The sequence below is a fragment of the Epinephelus lanceolatus genome, chromosome 20, assembly GCF_041903045.1.
Source record: "Epinephelus lanceolatus isolate andai-2023 chromosome 20, ASM4190304v1, whole genome shotgun sequence".
In the NCBI taxonomy this organism is placed as follows: domain Eukaryota; kingdom Metazoa; phylum Chordata; class Actinopteri; order Perciformes; family Serranidae; genus Epinephelus; species Epinephelus lanceolatus.
In genome coordinates, this window is record NC_135753.1 from 13,169,169 (window position 1) to 13,184,298 (window position 15,130).

General features: G+C 41.5%; 1 protein-coding gene across 1 annotated transcript in view; it reads left to right on the plus strand.

The window, feature by feature from the left end:
• tmtopsb (teleost multiple tissue opsin b) overlaps window positions 1-15,130 on the plus strand; it is a 60,399-nt gene that overhangs the window by 16,869 nt on the left and 28,400 nt on the right. The window contains exon 2 of the mRNA XM_033638384.2: window positions 5,173-5,501. Coding sequence (XP_033494275.2) covers window positions 5,173-5,501 — 329 coding nt within the window. The remainder of the gene's footprint in view (window positions 1-5,172; window positions 5,502-15,130) is intronic.

A 15,130-nucleotide genomic window follows, 5' to 3' on the forward strand; every position in this document is an offset into this window, starting at 1 on the left:
TGTAGATTCTCACTGAAGGCATCAAAACTATGAATGAACACATGTGGAGTTATGTACTTAACAAAAAAAGGTGAAATAACTGAAAACATGTTTTATATTCTAGTTTCTTCAAAATAGCCACCCTTTGCTCTGATTACTGCTTTGCACACTCTTGGCATTCTCTCCATGAGCTTCAAGAGGTAGTCACCTGAAATGGTTTTCCAACAGTCTTGAAGGAGTTCCCAGAGGTGTTTAGCACTTGTTGGCCCCTTTGCCTTCACTCTGCGGTCCAGCTCACCCCAAACCATCTCGATTGGGTTCAGGTCCGGTGACTGTGGAGGCCAGGTCATCTGCCGCAGCACTCCATCACTCTCCTTCTTGGTCAAATAGCCCTTACACAGCCTGGAGGTGTGTTTGGGGTCATTGTCCTGTTGAAAAATAAATGATCGTCCAACTAAACGCAAACCAGATGGGATGGCATGTCGCTGCAGGATGCTGTGGTAGCCATGCTGGTTCAGTGTGCCTTCAATTTTGAATAAATCCCCAACAGTGTCACCAGCAAAACACCCCCACACCATCACACCTCTTCCTCCATGCTTCACAGTGGGAACCAGGCATGTGGAATCCATCCGTTCACCTTTTCTGCATCTCACAAAGACACGGCGGTTGGAACCAAAGATCTCAAATTTGGACTCATCAGACCAAAGCACAGATTTCCACTGGTCTAATGTCCATTCCTTGTGTTTCTTGGCCCAAACAAATCTCTTGTGCTTGTTGCCTCTCCTTAGCAGTGGTTTCCTAGCAGCTATTTGACCATGAAGGCCTGATTGGCGCAGTCTCCTCTTAACAGTTGTTCTAGAGATGGGTCTGCTGCTAGAACTCTGTGTGGCATTCATCTGGTCTCTGATCTGAGCTGCTGTTAACTTGCGATTTCTGAGGCTGGTGACTCGGATGAACTTATCCTCAGAAGCAGAGGTGACTCTTGGTCTTCCTTTCCTGGGTCGGTCCTCATGTGTGCCAGTTTCGTTGTAGTGCTTGATGGTTTTTGCGACTCCACTTGGGGACACATTTAAAGTTTTTGCAATTTGCCGGACTGACTGACCTTCATTTCTTAAAGTAATGATGGCCACTCGTTTTTCTTTAGTTGGCTGATTGGTTCTTGCCATAATATGAATTTTAACAGTTGTCCAATAGGGCTGTCGGCTGTGTATTAACCTGACTTCTGCACAACACAACTGATGGTCCCAACCCCATTGATAAAGCAAGAAATTCCACTAATTAACCCTGATAAGGCACACCTGTGAAGTGGAAACCATTTCAGGTGACTACCTCTTGAAGCTCATCGAGAGAATGCCAAGAGTGTGCAAAGCAGTAATCCGAGCAAAGGGTGGCTATTTTGAAGAAACTAGAATATAAAACATGTTTTCAGTTATTTCACCTTTTTTTGTTAAGTACATAACTCCACATGTGTTCATTCATAGTTTTGATGCCTTCAGTGAGAATCCACAATGTAAATAGTCATGAAAATAAAGAAAACGCATTGAATGAGAAGGTGTGTCCAAACTTTTGGCCTGTACTGTATATATATATATATATATATATATATATATATATGTGTGTATATGTATACATATATATATATATATATATATATATGTATATGTATGTGTGTGTGTGTGTGTGTATATATATATATATATATACAACAAAACAAAACTGGCATATTAAATTGATATTAAAACACTTTAAAACTTATACCTCAGGAGTTCTTACCTGTCGGGATTCTTCAGGAAACGGTGGAAGGCCAGGTGCGGGGTGTTTCACTGATAGTTGTTGCAGTTAATTGCACTACACTGTTTTCTTTTACTTTTTTTCTCCTCTCTCCTTGACATCTTGCATGTTGTCTGGGCGCAACAGTCCAAGCTCAACAGTCCAAAATGGCGGCAGCGCCCCTAGTGGCTGTTGGCAAAAATTCAACGGAGCTTCGCCTCTTGGTATCCATGTTCTTTGCCGCAGCTTCATGAAGGGGCAGAGCTGTCCTCCCTCTCAATCTCCACATTCTGTGGTACGGTCCACATCCTTGTCCTCGCCATCATCATTCATCTGACTATTACTATCTGACCTATTTAAAGTAGCTATCTGAATTATGAAGCGGGGGGGCCACTGGCCGGACTCGAGCCCGGGCCGCTGCGGCAGCAGCCTTGTACATGGGGCACCTGCTCTATCCACTAAGCCACTGACGCCCCAGGTCTATAATAGTTTAGTGGAGATTTCAAAATATGCAGATACACTGATAAGCCAAAATATTTAAACCACTGACAGGTAAAGTGAACAACATTGATCATCTTGTTACAATGCAGTGTTGCTGGGAAATCTTGGGTTCTGACATTCGAGTGGATACCACCAAACACACTCCACCCACCCACCCAAACACCATTGTAGACCAGACACCCCCCATTATGGCAGTGGCACTCCCCAGTAGCATTGGCCCCCCAGCAGGACAATGCGCCATGCCACACCACAAAACCTGCTCAAGAGTGTTCAGAGGAATGTAACAAAAAGCTCAAGGCATCAACCTGGCCTCCGAATTCCCCAGATCCCCATCTGTCAAACATCTGTGGGACATGCTGGTACCCTACCTCACAACCCACAGGACTCAAAAGATCTGAAGCCAACGCCCTGGTGCCAGACACCAAGGGACACCCTCCAGAGGTCCTGTGTTCATGCCTTAACAGGTTAGAGCTAAGTCCGGTCCAAGGAGGACCCACCATGGAACGGGGGTACCTCTGGGGTACCAGCATGTCCCTCAGTGGTTCCGGTTGGGTTCTGGGGTATTTGGAGGTCAGGTCGACGCCTTGAGCTCTTTGTCCCCTTCCTCCGGTCCTGCCTGAGCAGTTTTTGTGATGTGACATGGTGCACTGTCCTGCTGGGGGGTCACTGCCATTGATATGTGCCGTTGGCATGAGGGGGTTTATTTTGTCTGCAATGGTGTTCAGGTGGGTGGAGCGCATCAGGTAGCATTTACATGAATGCCAGGACCCAAGGTTTCCCCGCAGAACATTGCATTGTAACAAGACGATCAATGTTATTCACTTCACACACCAATGGTTTTAATGTTTTGGCTGATCAGTGTATACATTGTGCATCGTGATAGCCTAAAAATATTGCAATGTTATTTAAAGGCCACATCACCCAGCCCCAATTCAGGGCATCTCCAGGGTTAGCCTATTCATTTCTTTTAATTCTTTGGGGAATCAGTGAGCACATTATTCTTGATTTAGCCCACCGATTCCCTAACCTTTTTGGCTTGTCACAGTCATAGACAAGCAATTTGTGACTCCTTGTCAGAGATTGTTTTCATTCATGTCCTAAAGGTCCAGTGTGTAGGATTTAGAGGGATATATTGGCGGATATAGAATAGAATAGAATAAGTTTGTTTTCTTTAATGTATAATCATCTGAAATAAGAACAGTTTTGTTCTGATTACCTTAGAATGAGCGGTTTGTATCTACATAGGGCGCGGGTCCTCTACGAGGCCACTGTTGCACGGCTATGTTTCTACAGTAGCTCAGAAGAGACAAACCAAAAACTGACTCTAGACAGGGCCAATCGTATTTTCATGTCAGCTACTGTATTAGCAGTTAACTGCTTTATTCGGTGTATTTACCGGTTCAAATCACTAAGTCTGTTTGTTTTGGAGACAAAGCAACCTCTGCCGATTATTCAGCTCCTGTTAAAAACCTCCTGAACAACAAACACTGAAGGAATTCTAACTAGGAGTGCTTGGCACACAGGAGAGGTTTCAATTGGTTGCAATATGCAATCCTCACCACTAGATGCCACTAAATCCTACACACTGCTCTATTAAAACTCTGATATTTACGATTGCAACATTTTCTGTCTTTGGGGACTCCTAGTGGTGAGATAAAAATTGCAGGTAGTCAACAGTCCATCGTTAAAACTTATTCAAACAGAATAATGCCCTTCAATTATGAAAATATTTTACACCTAAGGACATTCATGTATGTCATATTTTTTCCTCCACATTTACTATTTAAACATGTAATGTTAATGAAGTGTCTGTTTGACCGACAAGGGCACAGTTGTGGAGTCCACGTGCTTTATCTAACCAGAGAGTGTCAGTAATGAATCCAGAGAGCTCTTACTGCCTCTTCATCCACCTGCGCACACACAAACACACACACACACACACACACACACACATACACACACACACACACACACACACACACACACACACAGAAAATAATTCCCATTATTTTCAAGACTCTCACTCTTGTTGTTGCTCTCAACACATTGTGCACCCACAACCCCAGCCTGCGGTCCGCACCAAACATGCACGGTGTCAGCCAATCAAAAACCTTCATTATGCACAGAGATGCTGTGATTGTCTGTAATCAAAGTCTCTGTTCCTGGGAGACTCAACGAAATGGAGGTAAAGTGCTTGTGGACCGGCACTTTAGGCTATAGGTGCTGATTAGCTCTGATTTAAGACTTCATCACTTCAGCACCAGTTTACTAAATCTGTGTTTCTGTGCATGTTTGTATTTAGTGTGGACAGATTAAAGCCGCTGACTGTGGAGGATGGACTGTGATGATACATTTAGCTCACAATCTGGGTAAAGTCACGATACAGGGCTCATGGTTTGATCCACCCAATACTTTTACAGTGTTTGACGGAAAATAAACCACGAACATAGAAAATCATTTATTTTATCTTAAATTTGCAGTTCCATATTTCATCAGGGCTACAACAGAAAAATAACTGGCAACTATATTTGATAATCGATTAATCATTTAAGTCATTTTTTAAGTAAAATTGGCAAATGAATTGTGAGATTTGCTGCTTTTTTTTGTCTCGCATTATAATTGATTCTCTTTTGAGTTTCAGCTGTCATACGGACAAACAAGGCATTTGATTACACATCCTTAAGCTCTAAAAAATTGTCATGGCAATATTTTTTATTGTTTTGTGGTGTTTTACGGACCAAAGGATTAACCATTTCCCAAAGGAAACAATCTGCAGATAAGAAAGAAGAAGGTCAAATACTGATAACATGTACTTGAGACTGTGCTCCATTTTTCAGCTCCTCCAGGTGTCGGGCCACATTTATGCCACAGTATTTTGCTACATACCTTCTTACTACTTGTTCTGCACTTCCCCTTCCTCAGGCATTGTCTCCCTGATCTCCCTGGCCGTCCTGTCCTATGAACGTTACTGCACCATGATGAAGCCCACTATAGCTGACGGCAGAGACTTCCGCCCGGCGCTGGGAGGGATCTGCTTCTCCTGGCTCTACTCTGTAGTTTGGACTGTACCTCCACTACTGGGCTGGAGCAGATACGGGCCCGAGGGTCCCGGCACCACCTGTTCAGTGGACTGGAGCACCCAGACACCAAACAATATCTCCTACATCGTCTGCCTGTTTACCTTCTGCTTGGTCCTGCCGTTTAGCGTCATCCTCTACTCCTATGGCAAGCTGCTGCACGCCATCAGACAGGTGCGATTCAGCAAATGTAAATGTTATATTAGAGAGTTTGTTCCAAAGTGAGAGTGAGATATCCTTTGGTAAAAACATATGCTGACTCTGTCCAAAACTCAGAGGGAGTGTCTGTGAGTGCACTGGATTGGAATATTATCAGCCCATTAAATGGCCTTTATCTGTGGATATAAGGATCATGGGTCAGGGGCCTGCTACACCTACTAGTAGGTTCAGAAGGTTGTTATCAGCTCATTTAAAGGCCATTTTGCCTCAACGTATCCTCATACAATGATACATATGAGATCCTACAAATTAGTGTCCCACAAATGACATTAAGTCCTTATCGTAAAGTTAAGAAATGAGCGTAAAGTTACAGACGTCCAGTTTAAGCAAGTAATGTTACTGTGGCTAGGTTTAGGAAAAGAAACATCATGATGACGTATTTTAAAACAACTCAAAGTTCACACAGTGCTGAACACCAGTCTGCCCTGGGAAAGTCTTGGGGAAAAGTCCTGTGTTTTGTGACCCATCCACTGCATCAACCTGCTTCTCTGGACCGCCTTGTTTCTTTACTACTGTCAGCGAGGCGGCAATCTCTGAGGCAGAAAAATTATGCTAATATGAAATGCCAAAAACTGCAGTTCTTTAAATGGCCATTTGAGGCTGGCTCCAGATGCCAGTCAATCCCCATAGACTACCTGGTAATAAGTTACCTAATTTCCCCCTTTAATGACAACTGTACAGGGGGGAATTTTTACATCACTTGAAGTCATGCTTGAGTAAGGGCGGGGCGCTTAAAGTGACAGGCTGTCCATTATTTTTTACAGTCTATGCTGTCTGCGCCTTGATCACATGATTGAAGCTTTCCAAGATACTTGGGTTATGTATGAATCACTGGTTAACCACTGGCATTACTTCTCATAGGAAAATGTACAAACAGTGTGTAACAACAGCCTGTGTGGTTTCACATTCACTTTTTCTTAGGTTTAGGTGCCAAAATGACATGGGTAAGTTTATAAAAAGAAAATGGTTGGGCATAAATACTGGTTTCACCAAGTCCTGTCTTGTACCCAGCCACCCCTACCTCCCTCCCTACCTACATGCAGACTATCACCCTGTATGCAGACTATCTAGAACATGGAAGAAAGTCCCATGAAAACGCTTTCTGGCAGGAAGTTTAATTTCATGGCCTGACAATGGCCTTTTTAACCTAATAGTAGATGTGGCTGGCCCCTGCTAACGCATATCAAAGACACTTATTGCCATTGATAACAGCCATTTAATCGCCTAAAACAGCCAAATCAACTGAAAAGCCGGTAAAAGCGCTACATGGTGAATTTAAGTGGGGAAAGTGTGTTCAAAAGTGCTTTAAATAAACTGATCCACTCCTGTATCAGCAAGCCTCCAGCAAAGTTTCAATGGTCGATCAGGGGCTGCAGAGTTGACAAGAGCATTGTAGTCATGCATTAGCTAATCTTAACAATCTCCAATCAGGTTTGACATCTGGACAAAGTCTACTATTAAAGCTGCCAACACCAATTTATTCTTTTGACATCTGCTTCACACTGCTGCTGACTCCCAGAGATTCCACTGTGACATTTTACTGTTTTAGTGTCTGAAGCTTATTTGCTGAATGTAATTTAAACCTTGCTGCAAGAACAGTAGACACAAGAAAGGCTGAGACATGATCCAATTTCTGGATGACCGACATCCTTTGTGTCCTGATATAACTGCTTAAAGCGTAATGGCTGCTGTAGTGTATTCTTAAAATCACACTCTGCTTATGAAAGCTGCAATTTAAAAACTTAAATGGTGGCACTTGCATTACGCTAACATCAAGGATGGAGAGAGAAAAGTTTAGGAGAACTGCGCATTACAAATGAAGACACAGTTTGTGTGTGAGCGCACGTGCTGTCTTAGAAATATATATGTTTTAGTTCAGGGTTGATTTCTCTCTTTCTATTTCTCTTTAACTGATTAATAAATTAAGAACAGAAAATGAGGGCACAATGTGATGTCTTAATTGAAGGAGTGCCCATCAAATATGGAGAGTAGTGTGGAAAACATGAAAGAAATATTTAATTTATGTTTGTTTCATATCATCAATTTGAGGTACAGTCTCCTGTCCACAGAGATTTGTGGTGTTTGTTCAACTTTCCTGCATTATTTCAACTTTTTAAAATGTATAAGAGCTAACCAGGCCATGTTTTGGGGCATTGTGTTAGTCCAGGCAGAGCACTTGTATTAGTTGATTGGCATTAGATGCTTCACTCAAGCTACACCCTCAGTGGCTCATTAATTAGGTGCTTGTCTACCAGATGAAGAGTACACCCAGTCACGTAGATGTATGTGTACAGTTAACATAACCTGACCTTCTCATCGTGTATGCCAGCCTTAATGACTTTCAAAGCTATTTCTGTTGCAGACAGATTTCAAATGTTGGAATAAAACCATAAGAGTTTTGCTACAGTTGCTAAAGTCAGTCCAAGCTGTCTTAAGTCATTCTCCTACTCGCCTTGACATTCTGATAAAATCAAACAAGTCTAATATTATCATTAGTTTTAAGCCTGGGCTGTGCTACTTTAAACAACATTTGGTTCTCTGATCTGAGGGATCTTGGAGCAGAATAGGGGGTTAGGAGTTCTGAAATGTAAGGTAGAGCCAGACCATGTAGAGACTTGAAAGTAATCAATAGAACCTTAGATTGCATTCTGCACTGAATGGGGAGCCAGTGTAATTCAGCCTGGACTGGGCTGATATGTTCCTTACGTCGAGTATTTGTGAGGAGCCGTGCTGCCGCATTCTGTACCAAGTGTAAACGGTTAACTGATGCGTCATTAAGGCAAGTAAAGTGGATAAGTTGTTCAGTTATGTTTGTGGGAAGGTTTTGAAATGATTTGCCTCCCATCCCACGGTCTCCTTCCACTAAAATAGTGCAATTAACCAACAGAGGCTGGCAGCAAGTTGAGATGCAAAATCCAAAATGTAAAGTTTACACATAGATACAGTTGATCTTTCTTAGATTATATTGATGCAGAACTGACAAGAATACTGTTCACATATGACGCCTTTTATCTTGTTTTTCCAAAGTATGTGTTTCTTCAGACACGTATGGAATTGTTAGTATGTCATATTTCTTGAAGGGATTTGGTGTAATATTTTCCAAAAAGGGAAATGATCTCAAAAGGAATCTAGTTGTAGTCTTGCAAATAGAGACCCCGTAAGATCCCCAGGCTCATAGTCTTATAGTGTGTGACTGAAAACTCACATTGTCTTTAGATGTGAGAGGGAGTCAGACTTAAGTAATTGGAAAGTGTTTTCAAATTGTTTTCAAAGTCTCATATTTCAGTTTGATTAAACTGCCTCGAAAAAGGAGGTGATGTCTGCATTAACTACAGTTTATACAGTGTGCAGAGCAATGCTACGTTTTCTAGTCTAGCAGTGTGATAATGGAGTAAATATAGTCATAAAACAGGCTGGAATAATAACTTCTCCATTTCCGAACACAGTGCATCTGGGTTTATATTGGCTCAGGCTGGGAAGAGATAAACTCTGACATGTCACAGCCAGTCAGAGACTGCAGTGAAACAGAAAACACATGCCTGATTTAGACCCTTTTTTATGCTTCAAAGGAAATGAATGGGAATACTGATAGGCTGAAAATATAACGCGACTGTACCTTTACATATGCGGATATCATCATGCCAGCATTTCCTGCTGCAACTCGCGCCATCATCCCAACCTCTGTCTTATGTGTCAAACTTTTGTTGACATCACTAAGATCTAAAGGTTATGTGTTTGAGGGGGATTTTTTTTTTTTTTTACAGTGAGTTGAAAGCAGAGCCTTTTCTGCCAAATCTATAAATGGTCAGTCCTGTATCTGACTGTGAAGTGCTGCTTTGGTTGAGTTGAAGTTAAAGTGAAACAAAGTTTAGCCAACTAGGTGAGAGTAGCTTAGAGGAAAGTAACAAGCTGTACCATCTGGTGGGTGAAAAGTTAAGCTGGACGGTTGCACAGTAGTTAGGGAATGGGAGGGACTGTCTACAGACTGGTGTTAATGACAGGATTACAGTTGACTGTCTTCATTACACTCTGCTGAGGGGCCTCATTAAACCTCAAGGCTGCAGACCTTCACACCCACTGTCAGCTAATCACAAAAGACAGAAACTCTTCATTTAGCTGTGTCTATGTACGTGTGTGTGTGTGTGTGTGTGTGTGTGTGTGTGTGTGGTGTACCAGGGATGTAGCAACCACATTCCACATGATACCAAGAGCATTCATATTGTAGCTTGTACAGTAATGTGGGGGTTTTAATGAGCTGAGGAGGAGTTGATATTCTACAATTACACACAAATTATACACAGTGGATTTGAAAGTTGATCATAATTTCAAACTCAATAACTTAAAATTATTTTTTTGGCAAAAAAAACCAAACAAGACAAAACAAAAAAGATGCAGTAAATGGTTTGAAAAAAATATGACCATATATAATTTATTCGGCAGCTCCATGCAAACAGAGTGTGTCTTTGAATTACACTTGCCTCAGTGTTTGGTTGTGCGTCATACGGCCTGTCCTAACTTTGTGTGGGATGGTTAAATGTGTTTGTTCGCAGCCATGAACCGCATTCTGTTCGTCTCTGTGAGCCCCGGTTGTCAGTGTGTTGATGCTGTTTGCACAAGCATTTAATTTGCCACACCATTTGCTGGTTCATGTGCCATGCTTTTGTTGGTTCCTGCGATGCCTGCAAGCACACTGATCTTTTTCTTTCTTTCTTTCTTTCTTTCTTTCTTTCTTTCTTTCTTTCTTTCCTTCTTTCAGGAGTAGCGTCACATTTAATGTGCATTTATATGAAATAATAGCAACATAATTGAATACAAAGTATAAAATGGGATAAAATTTCCTTAGTATTGCAAACATTGGCTCACTGGAAGACTGTAACATAGGATTACAGGAATGGTTTTTACAGCTGTAGCTTTTCCCACCCAATCTTGCACCTGTTATTATTGTATTAACATTAAATGGTGCATTAAGATAAAGCATGAATTAGCTGTAAAAATACAACTGTATTTATCATTTTTAGCCAAAGTCTTGCCATACCAGGCAACTTTGGTCAGTCTACCACTTTGGTCCAGACTGAAATATCTGTTTGATGGATTGCAATGAAATTTAATTCACAATTTTATAGACAATCATGGTTCCCAGAGGATGAATCCCTCTGACATTGGTCATTCCTTGACTTAATATCCGGTGCCACCAGCAGGTTATGGTTTTCAGTGATCCTAGAAATAACTCAACATCTACACAATAGATTGGTACGAAATTTGGTGCAGTCATTCTAAAAGATTAATCCTGCTGACTTAACTGATTCTGTGACTTTTTATCTAGCACCACTATGACATTGACATTTGTGCTTTTCAGTTAAATGTCTCAACAACTGTTGGATGGACTGCCACGTTTGTGACTTAATGCCTGCACAACTTATGACATTCCCATCAGATTTAGCTGTATTTTGTCATTTTTTTCTAAATAGCAAATGCTAGCATGCTCAAATTAGTTTAAGATGGTAAACATTATACCTGCGTAACATCAGCATCAGTTTGCTTTGTCTTTGGGAACATGTCAGCATGCAGAGCGCTTAACTCAAAGCTTTGCAGTGCCTTAGTACCAAATTAAAAAAGAGCACAGCCTCACAGATCTGCTAAAGCTGTAGACTCTTAGTCTTGTTTTACAGACCCTTTCCTCTGCCTCCGTGCATCATTTCTAATGTCCATGAACCCTGATTACTGATATAAATTCCCCTAATACCAAAGTGGCAGCATAACTTTTCCACCGGGGGGTATGGCACCTGCTCTGTGTATTTTGGCCATTTCTTTATTTTTAGACTTAAGTATTCTGAAAGTATTTCTCATGTCACAGAAACCACTGACTGGCTTTTCTGTTTTTAATGTTATCATACTGTCAGTGATGTGTCAAATATGTGATTTGTTCAGGTGCTCTGCACAGATCTGACACCTGCCTGCTCCAGCTCTCTAAATCTCTGTGCACCACAGTTGCCTGGCAAACATGGCGGTGTCAGCGTCAAAAGATGCCTGAGGCCTGCTGATAGACGATGACCTGATATACATCATTACTACAAGCTGGTCTGACGGCTTAGAAGCCAGCGGGCGTACCTCTGGTGGTTGACCACCAGCTGGTCAAGTGGCCTTGTAGGTTCTGCAGTGTTGCCAGTTTGATTCAAAAACATCATTACTAGCCAGAAAAGAATATCAATACTGAAAAATAAGAAATATATGTGCATTATGACAATGCAGGAGAAAATTTTGCTACCCTACTCAAGCTTATTTTTACCTCACATTTTTGGGGTGTAAAAGGTTTCGCTCTGGATCCAGTTACTGTCAGTCAGTGACATAAGAAACATTCCAGCTTATTACCCACATACCACTGTTTGGCCAGCCTGGTCTGGCTTCCAAAGTGTCAAATAGTGCTGCTTGGGCAGTGGCTCTCTGCGTCAGAAACGGACACACAATGCATCCGTTAGTGTCTGAACAAGAAACACAAGGCTTCAACCAACTGTAACGTAAACCCATCCCCATCATTATTAGACATTCAGAGCAACAGACCTCGTATAAAGAGAGTGAGAGTCTGCTTAGGGTGAGTGGGAGAGGGAGTACAACAAGCACAGAACTTTGACCCAGGAGACCAGTGTTCATTTCCTGTGTGAAACTAAATGTCAACATTTAGTCATTTTGTCAAATCTGCCATTAGACCAACACATTCTCACTCCGACCTCGTACCATGTCGACGTTTGATCATTGACCTTCCGCATCCAGATACAACAGGAAGGTACCCTGGGTGCTTTAGTTGTTGACGTTCTGGGACGCCATGTCAAGTTCTACCTGTTACAGGCATTGTCTTCTTTCAAAATGCACTTCTTTTCGTACAGGAAATTTAACGCTTACATAAAGTCTCCAAATAAGCCCACTACATCAATACAAAAAAGCACATGGTTGTGTTTAGGAAAAACCAGGGTTCAGCTTTAGAATCTTACGGGATGTGAAATTCACCACCCCTTCTGCCCACCATACTTGGACTTTGGTTGCTTTAGCTTTTGTTCTTGTGCTGCCACATTTCCCCCTGACGCCGCCAAGCACCATTAAACTATAACAGCGAATGGCCAGGTATCATACCAACGTTAAAGGCCGGGTTTGATCCATCAGTGTCTGACGCTGCAAGTCACTGCCCAAGCACCGGATTTCGACAACTTCGGAGTGCGACCGGGTTGATTAGTCACATGAATCGTCAGTCACTCGTTAGTCACAAGAATCATTAGTCAGTTGTTATTCATGTGAATCAGCTCACATGACCAATGTCAACCACGATCTTTTGTTAACCTTAGCTAACCAATACGTTTTGTTGCCCAAACTCAAACTCCTGTATCAAGATGCAGTGTAAGCACAAAACTAAGACTGTAGGTAGCGCTTTTTCACTAGTCATTGCACTTTTCTGTAATAATATATAATTTATCTGACAGTTACAACTTAAATTTATACACACAACATAACCATAACAAAAGCGATTTTTCATTAAAATATGTACTTCCCAATTGGAATCCCAAAGGGAACCCTAATGGATCACACGCCACTGCATATAACACTGTTTTCTTGCACTGTTTTCTATACACAAGTAAATTTGGGGATTGTGTGACAGACAGATGGAACAATCCAAAATATGAATCATGTTCAAATCACGTCAAGAAAACCATCTGTGAGCAAAGCTGTATACGGAGCCTTAAAACATTAATGTCGCCAAACAAATATGAAAATAAGAAGCACTAACACAGCAGGTTCAATCAACAGCTGGTTCATCAAGTAGTGGTGGTTTGTGTTTTCTCAGGAACACAACCTACTTACTGCAATGTAGGAGAAGACTGACTTAGTTAAAGTCCTTGTACACAAGATGATTTTCCATGAGTGGTCATGCAAGACTCCTGAAATTAATTTGGGCAATTTTCACTCACTGGGGATGGGACGCTTGTGGTGCCTCTTCTTAATTGGTGTAATTTTCAGAGCTGCAGATTAATTCACATCTGCTGGAAGTCGTCATTAAACGCCTTAAGTTTGAGGGAGTTGAGACAGAAGGAGAGAAAGTGACTCTCCAGATTTTGTTATTTAGCCGATGATGCCTACTGAATTAATTTAACTGAGAAACAGAGGTAAACAGTGCCAGATGTACAAGTGAGAAGTACAGGTGGCAGATATGTTGATGGATCCTTGTAGGCAGATTTGAAAGTTTCAAGTACCAACTTTATTACGTTTTGATGAATAATTTATTGATGCTTTACAGATAGATTAACTTATAAATCACTGGGGAGAGAACGTTTGGGCTGGGAGATGTAAAAATCTTTTCCTGCACACTTACTTTGTCTTTTTGCTTTATAGTATCCTGAGGACAATCCCCCCCAAAAAAGAAAATGTAGCAACAAACCCACAGCAAACCTTCCCGCCTTCAGAACTATGGAGCATTTTACCATCTTTAAGTTCACTGAGTTCTCACCACCCTCATCAGCGTTGTTTCCAGGCACAGCAGGCAGTTGTTACTAGCAAAAAGGCTACCTGCCCTGCACCAAAGGGCAGCTAAACACAGATAGCAACAAGCTGGTGAAAGCAGTTAAACGTTTAGTTGCTTAAAAGCCAGATATTTCCCTCAGGAAACCAAAACAGAGCAAGCTGATCACGGCCACTCACTATTCTTGTAATTCCAGCAGACAAGCTGCAGCACGTTTCAGCAGTGTCCGAGGAGCTAATAAAAATATGCACCTTGTGGATTTTGATGGAGCTGCAGAGCAGATTGAGTTTTCTTGCTAAAAGGCACCTTATGTGAAATATAGATATGAAGTTAAGAGGATGAATGTATTCTTGATAACTTCAACACAGCCAGAAATCTTTGACCCATGTTGCTCATAACTGGACTTTGAATTGTATTAACATTGTCTGTGGATGACAGCACAACAAAGTAGGAAATGACAACAGATATATGAATAAAAATGTGGAAGGTCTTTGGCAATCAGACTCCGTAGAGATGGTATGATTTAAAGAGGGTGATGAATCCATAGTCGAATAGGGAACCCCCCCGGGGTCTAGACGCTGGTGGTGGTAGAGGAGGTGGAGATGAGAGGAAGATGGAGAGGTGCTGATGATCTGGATGAGTAGAGCAGATTTAAAATTTTGCAGTGGCATCCTGATTGGCAGAGAGAGATCGTGGCAAAGTTAAATTGCATAGCTAGAGGAGTGAACACACATAGTCGGCTGATTAGAGGGAATAGTGAGAGTGGGATGGAGAGAATTGTGAAAGGATGAGCACAGAGACAGTCTTCTTGATTGAACTTAGGCTGAGCTTCATTTGAATCAGATAAAAAAAAGAAACCATTAAACATTACGTTGCCTGCATACCTACTTATGGTAGAAACACAAATATCAAGGAAAAATGATCAAATCAACCAAAACAGACAACAACACATCTTTTGAAATGAACTATATCTTCTAAAATAGTGCCTAACTTTAGTGGATAGTAACATATCAGTTTTAAAATTTATCTGCAGATACTCAAAATGAGATCAAATTTTTAAGGATGTGAGTTTTGAGCCATG